This window comes from Mustelus asterias, chromosome 6 (assembly GCF_964213995.1).
Source record: "Mustelus asterias chromosome 6, sMusAst1.hap1.1, whole genome shotgun sequence".
Lineage (NCBI taxonomy): Eukaryota > Metazoa > Chordata > Chondrichthyes > Carcharhiniformes > Triakidae > Mustelus > Mustelus asterias.
Genome location: NC_135806.1, coordinates 62,910,866 through 62,926,040, shown reverse-complemented (window position 1 = coordinate 62,926,040; position 15,175 = coordinate 62,910,866). Strand labels below are relative to the sequence as shown.

Below are 15,175 nucleotides of genomic sequence, written 5' to 3'. Positions count from 1 at the left end.
GGCTCTGCCTCCAAAAGGCTTCACCCCCATGACACTGCCCCATGCCAAGTGGGCAGTGCCACGGTGCTCCCTGGGTATTGGCACTTTGCCCCTTGAGTAGTGCCAGGGAGCTCAGGCTGGCGCTGCCGAGGTGCCAATGCCCAGGCGGCATCCCCGCCACCCAACCCTTGGGGATCCCCCTCACTCCATTGAAACTAGATGTAAATGATGGGTTGCATCTGTAATGCCGCTCCATGCCTATTTCTGGTGCGGAGCTGACAGTGCCGGAAATCCGGTGCTGGGAGATGCGCTCAGGGCCGGGTGCCCAGGGCGGATCCCGCTAATCCAGTGCCACCTAAATCTCCCGGCCTGCTGTGTTACAAAATCAGCGCAGCGGGATGGGTGAATCGCTCCATTATCCCTTTGATTCCTTACATACCATGTTAATACTGAAGGCACTGAACAGAGGTCAATCTTTTTAATTTTATAGGCTGTTTAGTTGCTGCCTTTCTTCTTCTCCAGGATCTATGCATCATTGCTTGTCAGAAGACAGATTGGCATAGTACCTCCAACAGGGAGTCCAGCTGAGATGCAGAATTCCTATGTGGAGAATTGTGGGTGTGAATTAACATCTGGTTACTCTGTGCCACTCTATCTTGGAACAGCAATACATAATTTGTCTTCCAACACACACTTACCTCAACGATGTTTCTGAAAACATAACTTGATCTTGGGTGCAAGGAAGATTTGCTTTGGGGAATAGAGGCTACTGTAATTTGGCTTTATATAATACTTTTTTGCTAAACATTCATTTTGAAACCTAACATCTTGAGTCATGGAATATGCTGATATAATATTCTTTTGTTCTTTGTGCCCAGTGTTACACTTGGCAGAAATTACAGTCAGATGAGCCTGTGGTATGAGTACAGCATTTCTAACTATTTTAGCAGATGCTTCATTGGTTGTGCAAATATTTTTTCTAATGCTCGTGCTTTGTAAATTAAAAAAATCTAGCTGAATGTTTTCTATATTTGGCAAGATGTACTTGTTTTTGAAAAATACATGGTTTATAGATGGTAAAAGACTCGACATCTCATTTGAGGCCATCAGTAGCATCTTGAGCCATTTGATGGCTAAATTGCATTTAACGCTAACACTGGAACTTTTAACATCCAGTGTTTGTAATTGTGTACATGTTGCTGCTGTACTGATACTTTTTGTAGCTGGACGTGTGGGAGGAGCCAGTCTGACACAGCTGATGAGGTGGATGATGGAACAGTATTAATTAGCTTTTATGATATGCAAAATGTTATCTGGCCAATGGAATTGGGAAAGCAGGAAAATTTGACAGTTGTGCATTGAGTTGGCACTTTGATAGGTTCCCACCTCTGGATCTTGCTGGAGGCAAGCTGCAATGGGAACAGGCAGCTTGTTCCACGGGAGTAGGCAACCAGTTATGGCAATTAAGCCCTATTAACGAGATTCAACTTTATCTTATTCTTATGAGGGGTCCAGAACGACAGGTTCCAGCATGTGGGAATTTCTGAATATGTGTGGAAGAGGAGCAAACGGTACATGCACGGTCCAGCGTTTGGGAGTTCCTTGGGCTGAGGACAAGGCCAGTGCACCTGAGTGAAGAAAAAAAATGAAACAGTGCAGAAAACAGGATCTTGTGATTGGGGAGCAGAATGCCAAATTGGGAGAAGAGTATTGGCCTGGGCAAGACCCCAAAAGAGGAACCTGGGTGGAGGGGAGACAGGAAGACATCCCAGTTAGAGGGAAAGGGGGAAGGAGCTACTGGGAGGAGGGGACCACTGTTAGCAACCACTGGAAAGAGGGACAGAGGAAGTGGCTATAAGCAATCTTTAAATAGCGAGAGCTCAGGAAAAGCCCTGGAGGTCGAAGGTATCAGAAAGTTGGTGGTTCCAAACAGGGGACCTTTGGGGCAAAGGTACTACTTTGGAGCAGTAATGTTGTGCTCAGCATGACCAAAGAGCTGAAGTTGTGCTTGTAAGTTGGTGCTGGAGTGCAAAGTTGGAATCCAGGGGAATGGAGTCTCGGGGGATGAGATTGATGCCCTGGGAGGTGTGCAGTTGTTAAGACTGTCTTAAGTCGGAGTGAATTTTGGAGAGAATTCCAAGGCTAGATCGCTGACATCTGAGTGGGTTGCTGAGAAACTGTGGATCTGTCTTGGTCGCCTTTGCCATTTACCGTGCAGTATAGCGTGCTCAACCACAGTTTGCCTGTTAATTCGCATGTACCTACTATTAACCTTTGAATGTCAGAGTATAAGGTAGATATTGCAAATTGTTTTATCTTTCTGACCTTGTATAGTAAAGTTCATTTTGTTTGTTCAGAAACCATGGAATCTTATGGCTTTATTTTCGTTGTAAGTACCTTGGGTCTCAAACTTTGTCTACTTTAATCAGAAGGTTACTGGTTCCTAACCGGAATGTACCAAAAATTTGGAGGTCTGGTCCAGGAGCATAACTTTTCTGGAGCCAATTGGCATCTTCCCATTGTCAAGCAGGACCCCTCATGGTGAGGCCACAGCCTGGCAGCTACCTCGCGGCTGCCTCCTGGTAGAAAGCTGTGGGAGTCATCAGAGTCTCCTCTTAATCACCTAATATGGAACCACTGGGATGGCAAGGCCACAGCCACAGGCAATCCTTTGATGGAGTTCCCTCTTATCAATGATGGACCTGATAGTTGTGGGAATTCTTTATTTTTAAATTTTCATCAGGTTTGAGAGAGTGGCTCCATTTTGAGGTGCCCCCGTGGTCCCCTGTCTGCCTTAGCAATGCTCACCTCTCTTGGTGGGGCTGCTTGTTATCCAGTGCCACAGACCCTCTGATTGGGCCCCCCACCTTGGGAACCTGCCCACTGTCTTTAATTGGTTGGATACATGGTAATGACCCCCTACTTTGGCTGCCTCCCTGAAAATTCCAAATCTCAGCATATCTTTGAGCCATGAAAGGTCAGTATCCTGATCCTGTTGCAGAAAAGGGCTTGAGATTCCATCTAACATTTGTAAAATTGGCTTTTTAATCTGAGTATGATTGAGACCTACCTAAAGCTGGTTATGAGAAAAACAAGCCTTTCTCCATTAGGCCCAGAATGAGCGTAGGGTTTTAAACACAAGCATAACTCTAGTAAAAATAGAATAGTGCTGTACTCAACAAGGGGCTGTATGCAACTGTCATCCTCCTGGGCTGTGCCAGAATTGGCCAATAAAGATACATGAAGCTCTCTCTTTGTCTAATGATCTATATAACCTAAATGTGGATATGCTTTTCCTCTGTAAATTCTGAAGATGAAAATTTAAATAAATAAAGCTGAAGTGTTGAACTGAACTGTCTATTCATGTTAACTGGGGGAAACATGCAGAATTTATTAACATTAAGTTAGCACAAGATGTGGTTACTTTGCTGATGTTCTGGTGCTTAACATTTTAAATTATCGAACATTTACATCCAGGTAATAGAATAAATATATTTACTGGTTAAATAGAAATTTTAAATCCCTCATTGATTTACAGGCACAAAAGATGTATAAACGGCTGGATTAAACCTCATGTTATTGACCTACAGTTTTCCTTCCAATTGAAGTTGACAGTGTTGGTTCTTTTTAAAAATTGTGTTTCCAAAATGGAGAATTCACAGAGTGAGTATTGTTACTTTTGTCTCTAACAAATTACAAGAGACAGCTTTGTTTGATTCAGGAATGTGAAAGGGACTCTGATTTTAAAAAAAAATAGTACTGTTGCCTAAAACCAATTCTTTTAAAAAGAGATTTAAAGAACTATTATTTTTATTGTTCTGTGCTGCTGTTTGTTTGACTTAACCTCCTTGATATTTATGGAGAGATTCTCAAGAAAATTCCCAATGGTTCATTGTTGCAGAACTATTACGAAGGTGAAAAATGAGCAAAATTGCCTTTTATTTTTAATTTTCAGAGCAGTCTCTAATTTTGTTTCACCTGAATTTCAGTTTAAAAAAGAAAATGTTTTACTTGATATTCTACATTTGTAGTGAATAAAATTTATGACATTGATTTTGCTCTTTTTTTGTTATTTAGTTTGAAAACAAAAGTGCATAATCTGTTGAAAATCCAGGCAGGTCACATGAGTGTATGCTGTGAAATGCAAATAAAGATGACTGAATTTTTAAAAATTGTATAATCATGCAATTACATCTGATATAAAACAATACCGACTTAGAATGATGCAGAGTGGCAGACCCAAGTCAAACTGCAGATTTTGTGTTCTCTTAGAAAACTGAACCTCTGCATGTACCAAACATGCATGTATGCATAAAACTCTACTAATCCCTACAGTGCAGAAGGAGGTCATTCAGCCCATCAAGTCTGCAACAACTCCCTGACAGAGCATCTTACCCAGGCCCACCCGCCTCCTTATCTCCGTAACCCCACATATTTACCCTGCTAATCCCCCTAACCCACATATCTTTGGACACTAAGGGTCAATTTAGCATGGCCAATCCACCTAATCTGCACATCTTTGGACAGTGGGAGGAAACCATGGCACCAGAAAAAAGTCCATGCAGACACGGGGAGTACATGCACACACCACGCAGACAGTCACCCAAGGTTGGAATGGAACCCAGATCCCTGGTGCTGTAAGGTAGCAGTGCTAACCACTTTGCCACCCCATATTCTGGTGCTGATTTGAGTTACATGTTGGTGAAGTGCCAATGGGATTGTCAGCTCTTCGAGAACATGGAAAAGGATATGAATAAAGTTTTTTAAAAGTTCCCATTTGGTATACATCTGAAATGTCACTAGTATTAAAATTACCTTATTTCAGAGTGATGTGAGGCTGTGTGCTTGAGGTGGCCCCGCAACCTTTGCCAAAATGCGAATCATTGTCAATTCACTGCCTTTGCATCTGAGTAATGCAACATACTTTGGATTGATGTGTACTGTAGCTTTGCATCAGTATAAAGTGTGCAGTCTAACTGAAGTTGCACATTGGGGTCCGATTAGATGTTTAATTCAACCTGTAGAGTTGGTTCTACATTCAACAACAACTTGCCTTTAAGATTGGAAAGCATGCCTAGGAGTCTAGAGGTGTATGACGAAAAGTAACTGTTGAACCAAGAAAGAGATATCACGAGGGGTGATGAAGAGTTTAGTCAAAGAAATGTGTTTTAACGTGTCAAAGGAATTTAGATGGGCAATTTCAAATTGCAGGGACTATGCAATTGATGGTATGATTGGTAATAGGCAAAGGACAGTACATAAGAGGGGAAACAGAATTGGGATTGTGGATGGGTTGTAGAACTGGAGCAAGTTATAGAGATGGGGAGGGATTTAAACATGAGAATTTAAAATTTGAGACTTTGGGGCACTGGGAGCCAGTGTAAGGTTTTCTAAAGACTCGGATGATGCATCAGTGCAACTTTGTGCAAATTAAGATAAGGGCAGAAGAGATTTGGATGAGCTGAAGTTTATGCGAGTGGGTGATGGGAGGGGGACCATCTGAAGCAATGACTGAGTTTGAAGATGATAAAGACCTGAATGAGGACTTCAGAGGAAGATTAGGTAAATGGTAAAGACAGAGCAGGCAGCCTTTGTGATGATGATGAGGATATTCATTACTGTCAACACCGTTCTTGTCATTTGCACTGATTAGCAGCAAGACCAGGCTGGCCACTCGTACTGCCCTGCTGGATTTCCCAAATTGATGGCAGCTAAATGGCCACCGGGCTTCTTGGCACAATGCAGTAGCTTACATGAATAAAATGGATTTACTGCTCCACCAATGGATAGCCAATCAATGACGATCAACATTATATTATATGGGCCAGTACTGGTTTTTCTGGCAGTAGCTGTGGTGCTTTCACCTAAAGACAGTTAGTATAAACTTGTATGTTTGAGACGTCAACCTGGAAGGATGACTCCTGTGGGATCAAAGGTGATTTGCTTCTACTCTTGTTTGATGGGTTCTGAGATGGTTTGCTAAGTCCAGTGCATGATCTTACAGATTTTGTCACATGCAGGGCAGGTGATTGTTGAAGAATAGCTGAGATGTTTGGCGGTTTCTACTCTTTCTGACACTTCTGCTTCATACCTGCATGTTCCCAATGATATCTCTATGTGTTTAGTGCCACCCTGAGTGAACATTCTTCATCTTGGTCTGTTACCAACCAGGGATTCCCACCAGCTGGAATGTTTGATGGCTTCAGGAATGCTTTGAGCACACACCTAAAGCATTTCCATTATCCTCCCTGGAGACTGATGCTGCAACCAAATTTCAAGTAGAGCAGTTTGGGATTCTAGTATGAGGCATGCAAACACATGTCCTGTCCAGCAGAGCTGGTTTGGAGTGGCGAGCCTCTTGATGCTGAGTACGTTGGCTTGGGAGAGGAAGTTGTTTTTGGACTGCCTTTCTTGCCACTAAATTTGGAAGATCCTGCGAAGCCACCCTTGATGGGACTTCTCCAGTGCTTTGATTTGCCTGCAGTGGGTTGTCCAAGTCCATGAAGTACATAGGGATCATTGCTGCCTGTTTAATCATGATCTTATTTCGGATTTGAGATTCTGGTCTTCAAATTCTCCTTTCTCCTTCTTAGCAAATTATATAAAGTTTTGGGAAGACTAAATCTGAAGTACAATGTTTATGTAACCACATTTTAGATCAGCCATGATCTTATTGAATGGAAGAGCAGACTCAAAGGGCCAAATTGCCTACTCTCCTAAGTCCTACGTGCCCACGTACAGTTTTTTTCTTCCTTGCCTACGGAAAGGTACACTTGTATCACAGAAATGAGCTTTATGTCAAATAATGATTTTATTACCCTGGCTATTAACCCAAATTGAAGTTTTTAAAAATGGGGACTAAAGACGACGTGAGTCTACACCCTAACTTGGCTACTTAATTTGCATTACAGTACCTTCCACATTCCAATCCATTGGAAGGAGACACTATGTAGTGAATTTTCCTGTTCCGTTCGCTGTGGGAATCGTAACGAGCGAGGGGTGGACCACAGAAAGGTCTGTTGACCTTGGGCAGGATTTTCCAGTTTCGGGGCGAGTGCGACTGGAAAATCCCGCCCACTATGTCTGCAAAGCCCTATCAAGGACAATGACCGGGGAATATAAGTAAAGCACATATATTGCCCCCATTAGCATGGCATCAAGACAACCTGAGTTATTTAACTGGTGGAGATGAACTATTGGATGGTTTGACCATAGCTGAGAGGGGCTCCCTGGACATGAACTCATCAAGCTACAAGTCCAAATAATTGAATTATGGGATCCTGGCTGAGAGGGGGACTCCCAGATATGAACTGACTACATTACAAAGAAGAATACACTAGTAGCAACCATATTTGTATTACTAGGTGATGGCCATGTGACAGCCCCTTCCTTTATGTGTTCAAGCTTCTCCTTTTACAGCAGGAGAACAAACAGTTAAGATGCTGACAAAAGATATGAGTGGGGTTCCTCCTTCCTTGCTCTCCAGTCTATCTTGCAAACTTTTGAACTCTGTTTACTGACCGTGGCCATCCAGGGACATCCCTGCTGCAGAGAGAGATTTTTTGAAGGAAATCAACCCCGTACTACCATCTCCAGAAGGACATCCAAATCAGCTAGCTGTGTCTTTAAATCGCATCCAAAAGGGAAACAACTAAGTCACCAAACTATGGACAGTGTACACCTTCTATTTCTCTGGACTCTATTTCAGTTAACTCTCCATCACCACTCTAGTGTACATTGTGCGTGTGACTGGATTCAGTACGGTGAAGCTAACCTGTTCCTTTGTTAAACTCAAGAAAACCTGTTTGATCACTTATTTTGTGATCGCAGCTTGCAAAGAGTTAAAAGCTCACTGAATTGGCAAGTATATCCTTTCAACAAAACCCTACTACAGTTGAAGGAACAATGGAAAAAGAGGAGAGCCATTCAAACCCTCGTCACCTAACTAACACTTGTCTTAAATGGGTTACAAAAGATGTTCACTAGATTGACTCTTGGGATGAGAGGATGTCCTTTGAGGAGAGATTGAGTAGAATGGACCAATGCTTTCTGAAGTTTAGAAGAAAGCAAGATAATTTCATTGAAATTCTTAAGAGGCCTTGACAGGGTAAATGCTGAGAGATTGTGGCTATAACTACGGGTAATAGTCTTAAGATAATGGTCAACCATTTCAGACTGAGATGTGGAATTTCTTTATCTGGAGTTTGTGAATCTTTGGAATTTTCTACTCTGGAGGGCTGTGAATGTTCAGAAATGAGTATATTTAATATTGAGATTGATAGAACTTTGAGCAGTAAAGGAATCAAGGGATACAGGGATTGAGGGTGTAGTGGGTATTGGGTTGAGGGATTGGGGGTTGTGTGGTAAGTGGAGTTTATATAGACGTTCAGACATGAATGGCAAAGTGGATGTCAGGCCATGTGCTCTACTCCTGCTCCTCCTACTTATGTCTTCTTTGAGACCATGGCTTGAATTCTACTTCAAAGAAAGACAGAGATATATTACTGTATTATTATCCTATATATATTAGCGCATATATGTAAACCCGAACCATGCTCAAAAATAATTAACATTGAAATATATTAATTTATTCTTAAGTGCCACTAAGTCTGGGAGGAATGATGTAAGTTTAAAAAGTAATACGAGTGCAGATTTTTGATTAGCAAATAGACCCAGCTTAATTGCTTATTAGGAATTTAGTACATTGGGATACGTAAGGAATGCTGTAAAGGTAGATATGATGCTGAAGTTATATTGCAGAATTATTCCGAGCTTTTAACCTAGTCTGTTTACCCAAGAGTATGTATACACATCCTGTCATATGTCTGGAATCCTATTTACTTGTTGGATTCCTGTGGTTATTTTCTCCTACTTTGGGCATGCCACATGAGTTGTGGGCTATGGAGTCTAAGTTAAACATTGTGTTTTGCTGAGTTTCTTTACATAAAATTTTTGACAACTTCGTTAGGTGCCCAAGGTCAGTCTATACTTCATTTGACCTTGAATAGCTGGCATATTTCTAGCAGAAATGCTTCTTTCTGGACACAAGTGTTCTGTTCAGTGTACCTTGTGTTTACACGAGGGAACTAATAATTAGGAGATAGTCAACAAGAAAATGTACTAATCATATGTTTCAGTGCATTGGAAACCTGTTTGGCATAAAATCAAATGCTAGAATAGATTGTTGTCTTGTAAAATATAAATAATGACTCAACTTTGAGTTTGTGATTCGCGTTAGACGATAGCATGAAGAACTTCTGTTTATTTGTTAAACATGATATTTGGTTTTGTCCTTATTGATTTATGTAATTTATTTGACTTTGCAGCAACTGCATTTCTGGAACTGGATAAAAGGCTTTGAATGTCTGTGGTATCATCCTCAGCAAATCTTTAACTTTTATTTACTCTTACTGTTGAGATAACAACAGATTGAGAACTAGTACTAACATCCAGAATCTGTGTCGGGTTTGATTTTTTATGGAATGGCAAAGTAAGCTGGAATACTCAGTGGACACTTGCCTTAAAGTTCATCACTCAATTCAAAATGTATACATCATATCCACTAATTTATTGATAATTAGACTTTTCAGTTATGACACCTTAATCAAAACTATAACAGTAACATTCTCAGCAATGTAATAATTCATGTAATGTACACATGGATGTCAATGGATATTTCCAGAATATGTCTGTTTCGTTACCAAGATAGTGCGTGGGTAAATATGAGTATCATGGGGTTGCCATTGACTAGGAACTGAATTGGACTTGCCATATAAATGTTGTGGCTACAGAGCAGGTCAAAGTCTGGGAATTCTGCAGAGAGTAACTCGCCTCTTGACTTTCCAAATCCTGTCCACTATCTACAAGACTCAAGGCAGGAGCATGATGGAATATTCTCCACTTGCCTGGATGAGTGCAGCTCCAACAACACTCTAGAAGCTTAACGCCATGCAAGACAAAGCAGCTGGCTTGATCGGCACACCATCCACTGCATTCAACATCCACTCCCTCCGACACTGACACAGCAGCAACGGTGTGTACAAGATGCACTGCAGCAACTCGCTGATGCCTCTTCAACAGCACAAATCTGCGACCTCTACCACCTAGAAGGATAGGGGCAGCAGATGCCTGGAGACACCACCACCTGCAAGTTCCCTGCCAAGTCTCACACCATCCTGACTTGGAAATATATTGGCATTCCTTCACTGTCAATGGGTCAATATCCTGGAACTCTTCCTAACAGCACTGAGACTGTTCCTACAACACGTGGATTGCAGAGGTTCAAGAATGCAGCTCACCAAAACCTTTTCAAGGGCAAGGGATGGACAATAAATGTATGGCCTAGCCTGTGGCATCCATATCTCGTGACATAATAAAAAAAGCAGGTGAGGGGGAATCTTTGCAAACGTAAGCCATAGTCAATTCTCAGAACATGAAATCTGTGACAAAAGCAAAATAGTGTGAATGCTGGAAATCTGAAATAAAAGTGGAAAATGCTGGAAATACTCAGCAGATTTGGGGAGAGATGTAGAATCAATTTTTCAAGTCTGTGACCTTTCATCAAAACATGACCAGTCAGAGGAGATTTAATGCAGTCTATTGTATGATTTGCTATTACTGTTAATAAATTTGCTGCTAGCAAAACTAACAGACAGTTGTATAGATCCCCAGTAATAGATATACAAAAACAAATTTAATTTCGATTTCTATCTTTAGATGACTGCTCACGAAGAGATTTATGGAATACTTGGTGCCAACTGATCATCGTAAGGAGGTTTTGGTGCCTGATTCTGTACCTCATGATAAATTGCAGTGGAGGGGCAATTTTAAATCGAAAAGAACAGTCTTTTATATATTGGTAAAAAATGTTAAAACAGTAATCCCCTCTCACCCAATTGAGCTAATTGTTGGTTTATCAATGAGTTATCTTAAGACTCAACTTTATTTGATGTAGTGATGACTATTTTATGAAGTAAAATATTTATATTTCAAAGGAAAGACTAGTACATAGAAAGAAGGAACATTCAAGTTCGTGTAACAAGTTGTTAATTGCATTTTTTTTGTTTTCTTTAAGTCCACACATCATCTTCCTATCGCAGTCTGTATTGTCTGGAGAAAAACATCTCTGTGGAGTACGATTGTGCCATGAAATAGCTCATGCCTGGTTTGGACTGGCTATTGGTGCTCGTGATTGGACTGAAGAGTGGATAAGTGAAGGATTTGCTACTTATTTGGAGGATGTGTTTTGGGCAAATGCACAAAAGGTACATTTTTATTTTGTCCTGTGTGTTGGTAGAGGCTGAAATCAAGTTTGCTGCTATCGAAGTGATACAAAGTGTATTTAAAATTAATTAATTCTTCCGCCGAACGAGCTGCAGAGCGGAGTTTCAGGCAAATATATTGCAGCCAGTAATCACTTCTCTGATTTTTTGAGATTACTGGATCCTGATGTCAAGGCACTGCCTAATTTCAGATGTGGGTCCCATCTCTAAATTGTCAAACCAGTAGCATAATCACTTGCTTATGTACCTGTTTATGTGGTTGTGTGTTTACATGTGTGGCAAAGTTTGTGAAGGAAAATAAAACATAAAATGGTATTAACCTTGTAGTTGAGAGACCTTACTTCACCCTATTCCCAATGAGTTCTTGCATGCAGCGATGTTCGGGTCAGTCTCTCTTGTAGGATTAAGAGTTGCGTTTTCAGAGCTCTTTTCCAGTCTGAGTCTGCTCTATTGTAGAATGCTTCCTCTTAGAACTGTTTATCGTTCTTCCAATTCATAATATATTTCTTAATCAGTAGACACTTTATTCAATTTCCTATATTTATTAAATTTGTGTTAAAAATCGGAGGGTTTTTTTTTGCAAAACAGGAAGTAGGCCCAGGAGTAGCCTGGGAAGGTTTAAAAAGGGCTTAGCTTGGAGGTTTCAGCCTCATTGTTCCACAGGAGCAGGCTGAGAGTAAGGGAGTGTGTTCCTGCATGTGATTTATTTATTTATTTTTCAGTTAAATTGGTGTTAAAAATCGGAGGTTTTTGTTTGCAAAACAGGAAGTAGGCCCAGGAGTAGCCTGGGAAGGTTTTTGGAGGGTTTAAAAGCAGGCCACACTTTTGAGCGGGCAGCGGAGTGAGTGGGAAGTAGAGTGAGAGCTGACGGGCTTTGGCTCATCGGGCTTCGGCGTAAACAGGCAGAGTGGGGTAGGTTTAGACAGTTTTTTTTCCTGTGTCATTGGAAGAAAGGGGGTATTATGATTGTGAGGCCAGTTTGTTGTTCTCAGTGTCTGATGTGGGAGGTCCTGGAGTCAGCAAGCCTCCCAGACGTCCATATCTGCGCCAGGTGCGTCGAGCTGCAGCTCTTAAGGGACCGCATTGGGGAACTGGAACTGCAGCTCAATGACCTTCGTCTGGTTAGGGAGAATGAGGAGGTGATAGATAGGAGTTACAAGCAGGTGGTCACACCGGGGCCACGGGAGACAGACAAGTGGGTCACGGTTAGGAAGGGGAAGGGGAAAGGTCAGGTACTAGAGAGTACCCTAGTGGCTGTGCCCCTTAAAAATAAGTACTCCTGTTTAAGTACTGTTGGGGGGAGCAGCCTACCTGGGGGAAGCAACAGTGGCCGTGCCTCCAACGCAGAGTCCGGCCCGGCAGCTCAGAAGGGGAGGGAAAGGGAGGATGAGCAAACTGACCACAGCACCAAGGTACAGGGAGCCATCCAAGTGGGGGGAGAAACAAATAATGTCGTAGAAATTGGGGATAGTACACTTTTGGATGCTGTTGGGGGGGACGACTTAGCAGGGGTAAGCCATGGTGTACAGGTCACTGGCTCAGAGTCTGTCCTTGTGGCTCAGAAGGGAAGGGGGGAGAGGAGTAGAGGATTAGTCATTGGGGACTCCATAGTTAAAGGGACGGATAGGAGATTCTGTGGGAACGAGAGAGACTCGCGGTTGGTGTGTTGCCTCCCAGGAGCCAGAGTCCGCGATGTCTCGGATCGTGTTTTCGATATCCTTAAGGGGGAGGGGGACCAGCCCCAAGTTGTGGTTCACATAGGCACTCAAGACATAGGTAGGAAAAGGGATGGGGATGTAAGGCAGAAATTCAGGGAGTTAGGGTGGAAGCTTAGGGCTAGAACAAACAAAGTTGTTATCTCTGGTTTGTTACCTGTGCCACGTGATAGTGAGGAGAGGAATAGGGAGAGAGAGCAGTTGAACGCGTGGTTACAGGGATGGTGCAGGAGGGAGGGATTCAGATACCTGGACAATTGGGGCTCTTTCTGGGGTAGGTGGGACCTCTACAAACAGGATGGTCTGCACTTGAACCAGAGGGGTACCAATATCTTGGGGGGGAAATTTGCTAATGCTCTTCGGGAGGGTTTAAACTAATTCAGCACGGGGGTGGGTACCTGAATTGTAGCTCCGGTGTACAGGAGGTTGAGAGTAGTGAGGTCATGGATGAGGTTTCAGAGTCGCAGGAGTGTACTGGCAGGCAGGAAGGCGGTTTGAAGTGTGTATACTTCAACGCCAGGAGCATCCGGAATAAGGTGGGTGAGCTTGCAGCATGGGTTGGTACCTGGGATTTCGATGTTGTGGCCATCTCGGAGACATGGATAGAGCAGGGACAGGAATGGTTGTTGCAGGTTCTGGGGTTTAGATGTTTCACTAAGTGCAGGGAAGGTGGTAAAAGAGGGGGAGGTGTGGCATTGTTAGTCAAGGACAGTGTTACGGTGGCAGAAAGGACATTTGATGAGGACTCGTCTACTGAGGTAGTTTGGGCTGAGGTTAGAAACAGGAAAGGAGAGGTCACCCAGTTGGGAGTTTTTTATAGACCTCCGAAAAGTTCCAGAGATGTAGAGGAAAAGATTGCAAAGATGATTCTGGATAGGAGCGAAAGTAACAGGGTAGTTGTACTGGGGGACTTTAACTTTACAACTATTGACTGGAAAAGCTATAGTTCGAGTACTTTAGAGGGGTCGGTTTTTGTCCAGTGTGTGCAGGAAGGCTTCCTGACGCAGTATGTAGATAGACCAACAAGAGGCGAGGCCACATTGGATTTGGTACTGGGTAATGAACCAGGCCAGGTGTTAGATTTGGAGGTAGGTGAGCACTTTGGTGACAGTGACCACAATTCGATTACGTTTACTTTAGCAATGGAAAAGGATAGGTATATACCAAAGGGCAAGAGTTATAGCTGGGGGAAAGGAAATTATGATGCGATTAGGCGAGATTTAGCTGGCATAGGTTGAGGAAGGAAACTGCAGGGGATGGGCACAATTGTAATGTGGAACTTGTTCAAGGAACAGCTACTACGCATCCTTGATAAATATGTACCTGTCAGGCAGGGAGGAAGCAGACGTGTGAGGGAACCGTGGTTTACTAAGGAGGTTGAATCTCTTGTGAAGAGGAAGAAGGAGACTTATGTTAAGGTGAGACGTGAAGGCTCAGTTAGGGCGCTTGAGAGTTACAAGTTAGCCAGGAAGGACTTAAAGAAAGAATTAAGAAGAGCCAGGAGGGGACATGAGAAGTCTTTGGCGGGTAGGATCAAGGAAAACCCTAAAGCTTTCTATAGGTATGTCAGGAGTAAAAGAATGACTAGGGCAAGATTAGGGCCAGTCAAGGACAGGAGTGGGAAGTTGTGCGTGGAGTCTGAAGAGATAGGAGAGGCACTAAATGAATATTTTTCGTCAGTATTCACACTGGAGAGGGACAGTGTTGTTGAGGGGAGTACTGAGATGCAGGCTGTTGGACTGGATGGGATTGGTGTTCATAAGGAGGAGGTGTTAGCAATTCTGGAAAGGGTAAAAATAGATAAGTCCCCTGGGCCGGATGGGATTTATCCTAGGATTCTCTGGGAGGCTAGAGAGGAGATTGCAGAGCCTTTGGCTTTGATCTTTGTGTCGTCATTGTTCTCAGGAACAGTGCCAGAAGACTGGAGGATAGCAAATGTTGTCCCCTTGTTCAAGAAGGGGAGTAGGGACAACCCTGGTAATTATAGACCGGTGAGCCTTACTTCTGTTGTGGGCAATGTATTGGAAAGGACTATAAGAGATAGGATTTATAATCACCTAGAAAGGAATAATTTGATTAGGGATAGTCAGCACGGTTTTGTGAAGGGTAGGTCGTGCCTCACAAACCTTATTGAGTTCTTTGAGAAGGTGACCAAAGAGGTGGATGAGGGTAAAGCGGTTGATGTGGTGTACATGGATT

The 15,175-nt window shown here is 42.7% G+C and overlaps 1 protein-coding gene across 7 annotated transcripts in view; it reads left to right on the top strand.

Annotated features, from left to right (window-relative positions):
* The window catches only part of aopep (aminopeptidase O (putative)), a 240,863-nt gene that overhangs the window by 78,259 nt on the left and 147,429 nt on the right, over positions 1-15,175 (top strand). For all 7 annotated transcript variants that reach the window (XR_013498171.1, XR_013498172.1, XM_078214419.1 and 4 more), the window contains one exon: positions 11,054-11,243. Coding sequence is in view for 5 of the 7 variants with exons in the window: in XM_078214419.1 (XP_078070545.1) it covers positions 11,054-11,243 (190 nt within the window). In the remaining 2 variants the exon portion in view is untranslated. The remainder of the gene's footprint in view (positions 1-11,053; positions 11,244-15,175) is intronic.